We start from the raw sequence: 14,041 nt of genomic DNA, 5'->3' as shown, positions 1-14,041 counted from the left end.
CAAATAAAGCCTACATCCAGAAGGAGAAGAGAAATAAAGATTAGAGGGAGTTGAGGGAAATTGGAAGGGGAGGTGAACCATGAGAGACTATGGACTCTGAAAAACAATCTAAGGGTTTTGGAAGGGTGGGGGGTGGGAGGTTGGGGGAACCAGGTGGTGGGTATTTGGAGAGGGCATGGATTGCATGGAGCACTGGGTGTGGTGCAAAAACAATGAATACTGTTATGCTGAAAAGAAATAAAAAATAATAATAAAAAAAAGAAATCAAAAGAACAGTAGAAAAAATCCCACAAACTGGGAGCTGATTATTTGAAAGAATTAATAAGATTGATATATCCCTGGCCAGACTTATGAAAAAGAAAAGAGAAATGACCCAAATAAGTAAAATCACATGAATGAGGGAGAGATCACAACCAACACCAAAGAAATACAAGCAATTATAACAGAATATTAATGTTATGACCAATTAATTCTATGCCAAGAAATTGGGCAGTCTGAAAGAAGTGGATGCATTTTTAGAAACATATAAACCACCAAAACTGAAACAGAAAGAAATAGAAAACCTGAACAGACCCCTAACCAGCAAAAAATTGAAACAATAATAAAAAAATCTCCCAATAAACAAGAGTCCAGGGTCAATGCTATCCCATTGGAATACTCCCAAACATTTAAGGAGGAAATAATACTTATTCTTATGAAGGTGTTCCAGAAAAAGGAGTGGGAGGAAAACTTCCAAACTCATTTTATGAGGCCAGCATTACCTTGATCCTGAAATCGCACAAAGACCCCATCAAAAAGGAGAATTACACTAAGCATGATAAGTGACTCTTAATCTCACAAAACAAACTGAGGGTTGCCGGGGGGAGGGGGTTTGGGAGAAGGGGGTGGGATTATGGTCATTGGGGAGGGTATGTGCTTTGGTGGGTGCTGTGAAGTGTGTAAACCTGGTGATTCACAGACCTGTACCCCTGGGGATAAAAATATATGTTTATAAAAAATAAAAAATTAAAAAAAAAAGAATAAAGAAATAAATACAATCTAAACAAAAAAAAAAAAAAAAGGAGAATTACATCCAATATCCCTGATGAACAAGGATGCAAAAATTCTTACTAAAATAGTAGCTAGTAGTATCCAACGCTACCTTAAAAGAATTATTCACCATGACCAGGTGGGATTTATTCCTGGGAGGCAAGTTTGGTTCAACATTTGCAAATCAGTCAAAGTTATACACAATATTAGTAAAAGAAAGGGCAAGAACTATATGATCCTCTCCATAAATGCAGAAAAAGCATTTTACAGAATACAGGATCATTTCTTTCTTTTTTTTTTGTAAATTTTTTATTTCTTTTCAGCGTAACAGTATTTATTGTTTTTTCACCATACCCAGTGCTCCATGCAATCTGTGCCCTCTCTAATGCCCACCACCTGGTCCTTTCTTGATAAAAAAAGGATGAATACCCAACTTTTGTAGCAACATGGACGGGACTGGAAGAGATTATGCTGAGTGAAATCAGTCAAGCAGAGAGAGTCAATTATCATATGGTTTCACTTATTTGTGGAGCATAACAAATATCATGGAGGACATGGGGAGTTAGAGAGAAGGGAGTTGGGGGAAATTGGAAGGGGAGGTGAACCATGAGAGACTATGGACTCTGAAAAACAATCTGAGGGTTTTGAAGGGGTGGGGGGTGGGAGGTCGGGGTACCAGGTGGTGGGTATTATAGAGGGCACGGATTGCATGGAGCACTGGGTGTGGTGCAAAAATAATGAATACTGTTATGCTGAAAATAAAAAATAAATTAAAAAAAAGTCTCCACAGTGTAGGGATAGAGGGAACATACCTTAATTTCATGAAAGCCATATACTAAATATTCACAACAAATATCATACTCAGTGGGGAAAAACTGAGCATTTTCCCTAAAGTTAAGAATGTGACAGGGATGTCTGCTTTCACCAATATTGTTCAACATAGAACTGGAAGTCCTAGCTTCAGCAATCAAAAAACAAAAAGAAATAAAAAGGCATCTAAGTAGGCAAAGAAGAAATTTAACTTTTACTCTTCACAGATGAAGTGATACTCTGTAGAAAATTCAAAAGACTCCACCCCAAAATTGCTAGAACACATACAGAAAATTCAACAATGTGTCAGGATATAAAATCAATGTACAAAAGCAGCTTGCATTTCTATACTCTGACAGTGAGAACAAAGAAAGAGAAATGAAGGAATCAGTTCCATTTACAATTGCACCAAAATCCGTAAAATACATAAGATACCTGGGAATAAATCTATTCAAAGAGGTAAATGATCTGTACTCTGGAAACTGTAGATCTCTTATGAGAGAAATCAAGGAAGACACAAAAATATGGGAAAACATTCCATGCTCATGAATTGAAAGGATGAATATTGTTAAAAAATGTTTATGTTTATGCTACCCAGAGAAATCTACACATTCAATGAAATCCCTATCAAAATACCACCAACTTTTTTCACAGAACTGGAAAAAAAATCCTAAAATTTGTATGGAACCAGAGAAGACCCGAATAGCCAAAGAATGTTGAAAAAGAAAATCAGGGGTGCCTGGGTGGTTCAGCTGGGCATCTGCCTTTGGCTCAGGTCATGATCCTGGAGCCCTGACATTGAGTCCCACATTGGGCTCCCTGCTTGGTAGGGAGTCTGCTTCTCTCTCTCCCTCCACTGATCCCCATGCTCATACTCTTTTGTGCTTTGTTGTCGCTCTCTTTTTTTCTCTCTCTCAAATAAGTAAATAACATAAAGTCTTTTAAAAAAAGAAAGAAAGACTTTCATAGATAGATTTTATGAAGTTCAGGAATGTTCCCTCTATCCCTATACTTTGAAGCGTTTTAATCAGGAACGGATGCTGGATTTTGTCAAATGCTTTTTCTGCATCAATTGAGAGGACATTGCCAAACTGTGGAAAGAACCAAGATGCCCTTCAACGTACAAATGGATAAGGAAGATGTGGTCCATATACACTATGGAGTATTATGCCTCCAACAGAAAGGATGAATCCCCAACTTTTGTAGCAACATGGACAGGACTGGAAGAGATCCTGCTGAGTGAAATCAGTCAAGCAGAGAGAGTCAATTATCATATGGTTTCACTTATTTGTGGAGCATAACAAATAGCATGGAGGACATGGGGAGTTAGAGAGGAGAAGGGAGTTGGGGGAAATTGGAAGGGGAGGTGAACCAGGAGAGACTATGGACTCTGAAAAACAATCTGAGGGGTTTGAAGTGGTGCAGGGGGTGGGAGGTTGGGGTACCAGGTGGTGGGTATTAGAGAGGGCACGGATTGCATGGAGCACTGGGTGTGGTGCAAAAATAATGAATACTGTTAATGCTGAAAATAAAAAATAAAAAAAATCACAATGAGATGACACCTCACACCAGTTAGAATGGCTAAAATTAACAACTCATGAAACAACATATGTTGGCAAGGATGTGGAGAAAGGGGAATCCTTTTACTCTGTTGGTGGGAATGCAAGCTGGTGTAGCCACTCTGGAAAACAGTATGGAGGATCGTCAAAAAGTTAAAAATAGAGCTAATTTAAAACCCAGCAATTGCACTACTGTGTATCCAAAGGATACAAACACATTGATGTGAAGGGACACTTCCACCCCAATGTTTATATCAGCAATTTCCACAGTAGCCAAACTATGGAAAGAGCCCAGATATCCATCAAGAGATAAATGGATAAGGAATGGATGGTGTATATATACAATGTAATATTAATCAACCATCAAAAGTAATGAAATATTGTCATGTTTGATGATGTGTATGGTCCTAGTGGGTATTATGCTAAATGAAATAAGATAGTAAAGACAATTATCATACAATTTCATTCATATGTGGAATTAAGGAGTAAGACAGATGAACATAGGGTAAGGAGTGGACAAATAGTATAATAATGATAATATGAAAAGTGAGAAGGAGGCAAACCATGAGAGACTCTTACTCTAGGATACAAACTGAGGGTTGCTGGAGGGGAGGTTGGTGGGAGGAATGGGTAATTGATTAATGGGCAGTAGGAGGGCACTTAATAGAATGAACAGTAGGTATTATATTTGACTGATGAATCCTTAAATTCTACCCCTGAAATTGATGATACAGTATATTTTAACTAAATTAGATTTAAATAAAGATGTTAAAAAAACTGCTTTCTAAAAAAAGGAAGAATATTATAAAATTAAAGGGCTAGAAGATAGTATACCATATAAAGACAAAGGGTGAAAATCATGCTATTAATTAAAAATGAAGGGAGAAAAATCATGAGAGACTGTGGGCTCTGAGAAACAAACTGAGGGTTTTAGAGGGGAGGGGGCTGGGGGAGTTGGGTTGGCCCTGGTGATGGGTATTATTAAGGAGGGCACATATTGCATGGAGCACTGGGTATTATACATAAACAATGAATCTTAGAATAATACATCAAAAACTAATGATGTACTGTATGGTAACTAACAACATAATAAAAAATTCAAAAAATTTAAAAAAAAAAAAGAATACCCATTTATATTGATTTCATTTAGAGAAAACTCATTTCCTTCATTTCTTCTAAGAGCCTTGAGAAACCATTACCCACCTTCTTTCACACATCAATAGGAAAGAAATTAAAGTCCACAAGACCATTTTAGTCTTCTGTTTAGAAACTCAACATCTCCCTATTTTCTGTAACAGTTGTTCTAAACTTTTGTCTGATCACCTGAACTGTTAGTTAAAACATATCAGTTTCTGGGTCCTTTCTCAGATGGTTGGTTCAGTAGGTCTGAGGTGAGCCCAAGAGTGTCCATTCTGATAAAGAGCCAAGTGATGTGGTTGCTGCTGACTGAAGGATCATGCTACCTTACAGCAAAAAGCCCAACATCTTCATCAAATCATGGAGGGTAAAGTTAGGCTACTCTAACTGAAAGACCACCAAAATAGAGTGGCTTTATTTAATATTCAATAATATAGAAGGATTTCTTCTGTAATCATCTGGTGACACTGAGAGGTGGTGGGAGGTTCTGATTCCATTTTATTGTTCTATTCCATGTTTTTTTTTTCCACCAAAACTAGTTATCTCCACACTCTCATTGCAGCCAAGAGGAATTGGGTGTGATGGTGAAGGGGGAGGGCAAATGGCTTCACATTTGAGAAGATAACTCAGGAGTTGCACACTTTGCTTCCCTGGATTTTTGTTGGTGGAGGCCAGGCTCAGTAATGTGATACGCAGTATGTTGACCAGGTGCTCAATTAAAACTATAAGCAGAAGGTGGAATGGGTATCAATGGGTAGTTGGTCTCCACCACAAAGGCAATGTTGGAAGTATCAGGTTGATGAGAGAAAGTGTTATTTTCAATAAAAATGATAATTCTGCAAAGAAAGTAATTAGTATCCTGTTAATCCTATATTAAAATAATGTGAAATATCTTCTTAATACTTTCTACATTTCTCTATTACTATACTTAATCATATCTCATAACTATATGTTTACTATTCTGTGGCCTGTGATTAGTCCTGAAGCGTTTTAAATGTATGAATTGAAATTTCTTTATGTGTCTGTATCTCTCTCTCTCATAATTTCTTTTTTTCCCCCATTTTAAACAGAATTCATTATTTATGCACCACACCCAGTGCTCCATGCTATACGTGCCCTCCATAATACCCACCACCAGGCTCCCCCAACCTCTCACCCCCAGCCCCTTCATAACCCTCAGACTGTTTTTCAGATTCCATAGTCTCTCATGGTTCATCTCCCCCCTCCAATTTCCCTCAACTCCCTAATCTCATATTTTCTGTCTAGTTCCTACTTATTTAGAAAGTCAGTACCTAATATTCAATAATGATTTTTTTAAATTTATTTTCTATTTATTTTTGGCACAACAGTATTCATTATTTTTTCACCACACCCAGTGCTCCATGCAATCTGTGCCCTCTATAATACCCATCACCTGGTACCCCAACCTCCCAACCCCCGCCCCTTCTAAACCCTCAGATTGTTTTTTAGAGTCCATAGTCTCTCATGGTTCACCTCCCCTTCCAATTTCCCCCAACTCCCTCTCCTCTCCATCTCCCCATGTCCTCCATGCTATTTGTTATGCTCCACAAATAAGTGAAACCATATGATAATTGACTCTCTCTGCTTGACTGATTTCACTCAGCATAATCTCTTCCAGTCCCATCCATGTTGCTACAAAAGTTGGGTTTTCATCCTTTCTGATGGAGGCATAATACTCCATAGTGTATATGGACCACATCTTCCTTATCCATTCGTCTGTTGAAGGGCATTTTGGTTCTTCTCACAGTTTGGCGACCGTGGCCATTGCTGCTATAAACATTGGGGTACAGATGGCCCTTCTTTTCACTACATCTGTATCTTTGGGGTAAATACCCAGTAGTGCAATTGCAGGGTCATAGGGAAGCTCTATTTTTAATTTCTTGAGGAATCTCCACGCTGTTCTCCAAAGAGGCTGCACCAACTTGCATTCCCACCAGCAGTGGAAGAGGGTTCCCCTTTCTCCACATCCCCTCCAACACATGTTGTTTCCTGTCTTGTTAATTTTGGCCATTCTAACTGGTGTAAGGTGATATCTTAATGTGGTTTTAATTTGAATCTCTCTGATGGCTAGTGATGATGAACATTTTTTCATGTGTCTGGTAGCCATTTATATGTCTTCATTGGAGAAGTCTCTGTTCATATCTTCTGCCCATTTTTTGATATGCTTGTCTGTTTTGTGTGTGTTGAGTTTGAGGAGTTCATTATAGATCCTGGATATCAGTCTTTTGTCTGTACTGTCATTTTCCCCAAAGATAGAGATGTAGTGAAGGGAAGGGCCATCTGTACCCCAATGTTTATAGTAGCAATGGCTATGGTCGCCAAACTGTGGAAAGAACCAACATGCCCTTCAATGGACGAATGGATAAGGAAGATGTGGTCCATATACACTATGGAGTATTATGCCTCCATCAGAAAGGATGAATACCCAACTTTTGTAGCAACATGGATGGGACTGGAAGAGATTATGCTGAGTGAAATCAGTCAAGCAGAGAGAGTCAATTATCATATGGTTTCACTTATTTGTGGAGCATAACAAATAGCATGGAGGACATGGGGAGATGGAGAGGAGAAGGGAGTTGGGGGAAATTGGAAGGGGAAGTGAACCATGAGAGACTATGGACTCTGAAAAACAATCTGAGGGGTTTGAGGTGGTGGAGGGGTGGGAGGTTGGGGGTACCAGGTGATGGGTATTATAGAGGGCATGGATTGCATAGAGCACTTAGTGTGGTGAAAAAATAATGAATACTGTTATGCCAAAAATAAATAAAAAATAAATTTTAAAAAAGTACTTATTATTATTCTTAGTACATGGTAAACATCCAATAAATAGTCTTTGCATAAATGAGTTGATTCATGTTCTGTTGGTAAAGGTCAATATTATTTTGTTAGTTCTCTTCCATCTAATTCATGACTTGGCTGACCGTTTTTTGACACAGAGTATTCTCTTTACTGCACTCTTTACATCTTTGTTTCTTAAAGTGTAGATCAGAGGGTTAAGGGTCGGTGTGATGATTGTGTAAAAGAGAGAAAGGAACTTCCCCTCATCTTGGGATGTGCTATTCTGTGGCCTCATGTACATGTAAATGATTGTTCCGTAAAACAGAGTTACTACTGTGAGGTGGGAACCACATGTGTTAAGGACCTTACTCCACCTTGCTGCTGACTTGATCCTCACGACTGCTTGAGTGATTACTGCATATGAGATGAGAATTAGTGATAGAGGTACTAGAAGAAATATCACCCCAAGAGCAAAGACAATGACCTCCATTACTTTGGAGTAGACGCAGGCCATCTTAAGCAGGGCTGGCATCTCACAATAGAAGGTATCCACTTCCTGGTGGCCACATCTTGGTAATTTCAAAGTCAGGGAGCAAAGAATTAACGAACTGCAAAGGCCACCTATCCACGCAGTGAACACCATATTCTGGCAAAGCTGAGGGTGCATTATGACCGTGTAGTGAAGAGGCTGACAGACAGCAGCATAGCGGTCATAGGCCATCACAGCCAAGAGAAGACATTCGGTGGCTCCCAGGTCAAGGGCAAAGAAGAATTGGAGCACACACCCTCCATACGTAATAGACCTTGTCGGACCCCATAGATTTACCAGCATCTGGGGGATAATGCTAGTTGCATAGCAGAGATCCAAAAAAGACAAATTGGATAAGAAGAAATACATGGGCGTATGGAGCTGGGTGTCTAGGTAAGATACCAGAATGATGGTTGTGTTTCCTACCAGAGTCACAATATAGAAGATGAAGACCACCCCAGAGATAATGGGTTCTAGTTGGGGCTGACCAGAAAAGCCCAGCAGGATGAAATCTGTGGTGGAACTTCCATTGTTTGTGTCCATGGCTCCTTAGGAAAGTCTAGGAGACAAGATCGTGGTCATCAAAATAGCATCAGCCCTAGGCAGAAATAGCTTGCCATGTAGCTTATCATGAGTATCCCCAGTTCAGTTGTTTGTGTGCTCTCTCCCATTTGGACCACCTCTGTTAACACTCCCTGTGCTCCTTGCCCAAAGCCTCTCTGTGTTTACTCATAACCAGAGTGGTTCGAAAAATAATATGGTCAACCTGGTCACACTGAATTGTAAATTATTGAAAGGGTTTAATTATGCCATGAAACTTATAGTTCTGTGTGCTTTGGTTAAGTAATGAATCCATGAAATTAATAATATGATTTAAGATTCAGATATATTTTGAGAAAAATGAGAAATGTGTCCGATATATTTTTCCTTCTTGAATGTGTGACATAAGCATCACTTGATCATGACAAAAATTTCCCTTTTCAAAGGAGTGGCATTTGGGATAAAAAGTTAAATGATCCAATTTCTTGGAGTAAGACCCACCATTTGGTAGCAGGATCAGTTTCTATATTCATTTCCAAATGCTTTAATTCCACCCATTATCACCACCACCACCAATCCTCCTCTTGTTGTCCTTCCTATTGAACATTGTAGACGCTGCTGTTCCTATATCAATTTTGGTGTTCCCTACTATTGCCCCATTTTATGCATGCATTTTGGTGCTAGGAAAACTCATCTTTCTTATTAGCTTCTATTGCCATGTACAGAGGCCCTGTGTTTTTTGGAATATTATTCACAACTGCCAATAAAGTATTTAAATAGCCTTCCTGATTTGTTTCAGAGTTAAAATATGAAGTAATATCCGGAATCCTCCGGTTACCACATACATGCAGCAATCACCTGTGTCATCTCCTGCTCACCTGGCCATGCAGCAAAAGTAGCAAGGTAGGTAACTCGATAAAAAACAGCTCGTATAATGGTCAGTGAGTTGTTTTTCCACATATAATATACCAACTATCTGAGTTAATCCTCTGGTTGCTTTGGAACTCTACAGGTAAAACTCCCATTTCAATTCTAAATGAATACAGAAAGGTGACAGATATATATGTATTTCCCTATTTTTGAATGATCATATCATTAAATATATGGAAGTTTTAATGACTGAATTAGTTTATAAATATTTTCTATTATTTTGGTTTATAATTCCTTATGCCTATAATTTCTGACCATCAACTACAGATTTAGGGTGTTTTATAGTCATGTGTGTTTGGGGCGAAGGAAAAATAAATTTGTTTGTTGCATTTACAGTGAAATAAGGTAAATTACTTACTGTATATCATTGTTACAAATAGTTGAATGAAAACATGAAAATGTTACAATCATGAAAAAGGAGCTGTTATTACCAAGTAGTATGTTATCACCATGCTACCCAGGTAGTATGGGTTAGGGATATATTTTTTCTCAAAATGGGAATTTTATTTAATAAATGACTGTGAAGTTTTCATGTGGTGGATGCCAGCTAAGTTGGGCATAGTGATTAAGTGCAAGCTTCTGGACTCAGAGCTTGGTATCAAATCCCAGCTTCACTACTTGGCAGTAATGTGTCCTTGGGCAGTTATGTAATTTTTTTTACACCAGCTTCTTTATATGTTCAGTAAAGATAATAATATTCCTCAAAAGGTGGTGGTGAGGGTTAGTATTTGTAAAAACTCTAGAAACTGGGGTGCCTGGATGGCTCAGTGGGTTAAGCCTCTGCCTTCCGCTCAGGTCATGATCTCAGGGTCCTGGGATCGAGCCCTGCATCAGGCTCCCTGCTTGGCAGGCTCCAGGGAGCCTGCTTCCCTCCCTCTCTCTGCCTGCCTCTCTGCCTACTTGTGATCTTTCTCTCTCTGTCAAATAAATAAATAAATTAAAAAAAACACACTAGAAACTCTGTTTTGTTTGTATTTAATTCTCAAAAGTAAAAATTGTATCCACCTTCATATGTGGAACACAAGGATTAGTGCAGAGGACAACAGGGGAAGGGATGGAACACCTAGGGGGAAGAAATCAGAGAGGGAGACAAGGCATATGAAACTCTTGACTCAGGGAAACAAACTGAGGGTTGAGGAAAGAAAGGTGGGTGTGGGGGCGTGGAGTAACTGGGAGATGGCCATTGAGAGGGGGTGTGCCGTGATGAGCACTGGGTTTTATGTGCAAGTAATGGATCATTGAAGATTGTATAAAAAACTAATGATGTACTATACCTTGGCTAATTGACTATAAATAAAAAATAAAAGATTAGGGCGCCTGGGTGGCTTAGTAGGTTAAAGCCTCTGCCTTCGGCTCAGGTCATGGTCCCAGGGTCCTGGGATCGAGCCCCACATCGGGCTCTCTGCTCAGCGGGGAACCTGCTTCCCTTCTTCTGTCTCTGCCTGCCTCTCTGCCTACTTGTGATCTCTGTCTGTCAAATAAATATATAAAATCTTAAAAAAATAAAAAAATAAAAAATTGTATTCAGCTACTCACAAATTATTATTATTCTATTCACTCCTTATTCTCTGCATTTTTCACGCTGGTGATTTCACTATGATGGTCTAGAACTGAACTTGGAATGGTTAAAATTTTACAATTATATAACTTTTCAAATATATGGCCACTCATGTACACAAAAGTGCCCACAAGCTCGATGTATTACTGAACTGATAAACCCAGAGGCAAGAGATGACAGAGGACTTAGCTCTTAACATGCCCTGATTACAAAATGCACTTGGCATTCTTTGACCAAGCAAGATTGAGATAGTTTTGGGAATTAAAAGGCCTTAGAATTTTGGAGTTTAAATAGACTCAGAAAACATGATCCAGCCTTCTGTCCGACAAAGGAGGTCTTCCACAAAATGTTCACCTTTCTTCTATTTTCAGAACTTCATAGCTGTCCTTTAATCTTTGCTTTTTACTTACTCTTTATGTTAAGTCAGAGATTCCTCTTTGACAGAGCACTGGATCTTTTTCTTTATTCTGGAAATAACACGGAATAAGTCAATTCATCATTATTTCTTTATAAAAAAGTTTTGTTGCACAATGAAAGATAGATACAGAAAAATACAAAATCCTCAAGGAATTAAGGTGAATATTATTATAACTAACATGCAGCTCAAGAAATAGAACCTTGGTAAGTACCCAGGAGCTTCTCTTTGTGCCTCAACCAATCATTAGCCATCCCTGTCCCTAAAGTATCCACTATCCTGATGTTTATGATAATCACCTCCTAGTATTTAATAGCCTGATTACCCACATGTGCTTCTCTAGGCAATATTGCTTGGTTCAGCTCATTAAAAATTGTTTATATGTCTTTTGCTTATATGTCTTTTTAAAAAAATTTTATTTTTTCAGTGTTCCAAGATTCATTGTTTATGCACCACCCCCAGTGCTCCGTGCAATATGTGCCATCCTCAATACCCACCACCAGGCTCATCTTACCCCACCATTTCCCTCCCCTCCAAAACCCTCAGTTTGTTTCTCAGAGTCCACAGCCTCTCATAGTTCATCTCCCCTTCTAATTTCCCCCAATTCACTTTTTTATATGTCCTTTGATATTAGAGCCTATTATCAAATATACACTTTGATTTATGTTTCTAGACTAAGTGTTTGATGGTTGTCAGCTCTTCCTAACACTGTATGATGTTTAATTACCGTGTTTTTCTGTTTGCTATCCCTTTGACTCACCATGGTTTATTAAATGACTTTGGCTTTTGGTCCCATATTGAACTCGAGTTGGAAGAGGTGAGTCCAGTTCCAAAACGGAGGGCCTTGATCCAAAAGAATCAGAGCAGTTGAGAAAACTGTTTATTGGTGGTTTGAGCTTTGAAACAACAGATGATAGTTTAAGAGAACATTTTGAAAAATGGGGTACACTTACAGATTGTGTGGTGATGAGAGACCCCCAAACAAAACGGTTCAGAGGGTTTGGTTTTGTCACTTATTCTTGTGTTGAAGAAGCGAATGCAGCAATGTGTGCCTGACCACACAAGGTTGTTGGGCATGTATTAGAGCCAAAGAGAGCTGTTTCTAGAGAGGATTCTGTAAAGCTTGGTGCCCATCTAACTGAAGAAAATTTTTTGTTGGTGGTATTAGAGAAGATACAGAAGAATGCTGTTTGAGAAATGACCTCCAAAAATATGGCAAGATTGAAACCATAATAGTTATGGAAGACAGGCAGAGTGGAAAAATGAGAATTTGCTTTTTTAAGTTTTGATGATCATGATACAGTTGATAAAATTGTTGTTCAGAAATACCACAGTATTAATGGGCATAACTGTGAAGTGAAAAAGACCCTTTCTAAACAAGAAATTCAGGGGTGCCTGGGTGGCTCAGTGGGTTAAGCATCTGCCTTCAGCTCAGGTCATGATCTCAGGGTCCTGGGATCAAGCCCCACATTGGACTTTCTGCTCAGCAGGGAGCCTGCTTCCCTCTCTCTCCCTGCCTACCTCTGCCAACTTGTGATCTCTCTCTCTGTTAAATAAATAAATAAATAATCTTAAAAATATAAACAAGAAATGCAGTCTGCTGGATCACAAAGAGGTCTTGGAGGTGGATCTGGCAACTTTATGGGTCATGGAGGAAATTTCAGAGGTGGTGGTAACTTTGGCTGTGGTGGATACTTTGGTGAAAGAGGAGGCTATGGTGGTGGTGGTGGCAGTAGAGGTAGTTATGGAGGAGGTGATGGAGGCAACTATGGTGATGGTCCTGTTGATAGTAGTAGAGGAGGCTATGGTGGTAGTGGACCAGGATATGGAAACCAAGGTGGTGGATACGGAGGTGGTGGTGGAGGTTCTGATGGTTACAATGAAGGAGGAAATTTTGGAAGTGGTAACTCTGGTGGTGGTGGGAACTATAATGATTTTGGGAACTATAGTGGGCAACAGCAATCAAATTATGGACCCATGAAGGAGGGCAGTTTTGGTAGAAGAAGCTCGGGAAGTCGCTATGGTGGTGGTTGGATCTGGTGGTGGAAGTGAGGGATATGGTAGCAGAAGGTTCTAAAAAAATTTTCAGAAGAAAAGGGCTACAGTTCTTAGTAGGAGAGAGAGCAAGGAGTTGTCAGGAAGGCTGCAGGTTCCTTTGAGACAGTTGTCCCAAATACATTAGAGGAAATGTAAATTTTGCCACAGAAGGAAGAATGATCTGTAGTCAGAAAAGTTACTGCAGCTTAAACAGGAAACCCTTCTTGTTCAGGACTGTCATAGCCACAGTTTGCAAAAAGTGCAGCTGTTGATTAATGCAATGTACTGTCAATTAGATGTACATTCCTGAGTTCTTTTATCTATTGTAGCTTTGTCTTTTTCCCTTTTCATTGCATCAGGTAAATTGCCGTGTAAATTGTGGTAGTGGTACCAGGAATAAAAAATTAAGGAATTTTTAGCTTAAAAAAAAAAAAAGCCTTTTGTTATGAGTTGAGAAGTGAACACAGTACTTTAGGTTTGCTATACCACTAAGAAGGCAGCAAACATCCATGATACACATAGTTTCTAAAATTTATGTTAGTTTACCAGGTGGAAAACATTACCAGGTCACTTTATGCCTTGGGTCCTATAAGAACCCAGGTATCCTTTTCAGAAGGGTCAAGCCTAGAGTTATACTTCATGGAATTTAATGTTATGAAACCAAATATAGGAATTTTCATTCTGTGCTTGTGAATATT

General features: G+C 39.0%; 1 protein-coding gene and 1 pseudogene across 1 annotated transcript; one reads left to right on the top strand and one right to left on the bottom strand.

Annotated features, from left to right (window-relative positions):
• Positions 1-7,461: 7,461 nt before the first annotated feature.
• Positions 7,462-8,406, bottom strand: LOC101670637 (olfactory receptor 2W1-like). The gene has a single exon (XM_004779989.1). It carries the CDS (start codon positions 8,404-8,406, stop codon positions 7,462-7,464), a length of 945 nt encoding a protein of 314 aa, XP_004780046.1.
• Positions 8,407-12,149: 3,743 nt separating this feature from the next.
• On the top strand, positions 12,150-13,383 carry LOC101670350 (annotated as a pseudogene).
• Positions 13,384-14,041: the final 658 nt, after the last annotated feature.

The sequence above is a fragment of the Mustela putorius genome, unplaced genomic scaffold, assembly GCF_011764305.1.
Source record: "Mustela putorius furo isolate JIRA1106 unplaced genomic scaffold, ASM1176430v1.1 tig00537295_pilon_pilon_pilon, whole genome shotgun sequence".
NCBI lineage: Eukaryota > Metazoa > Chordata > Mammalia > Carnivora > Mustelidae > Mustela > Mustela putorius.
This window is presented reverse-complemented; position numbering and strand designations above follow the sequence as displayed.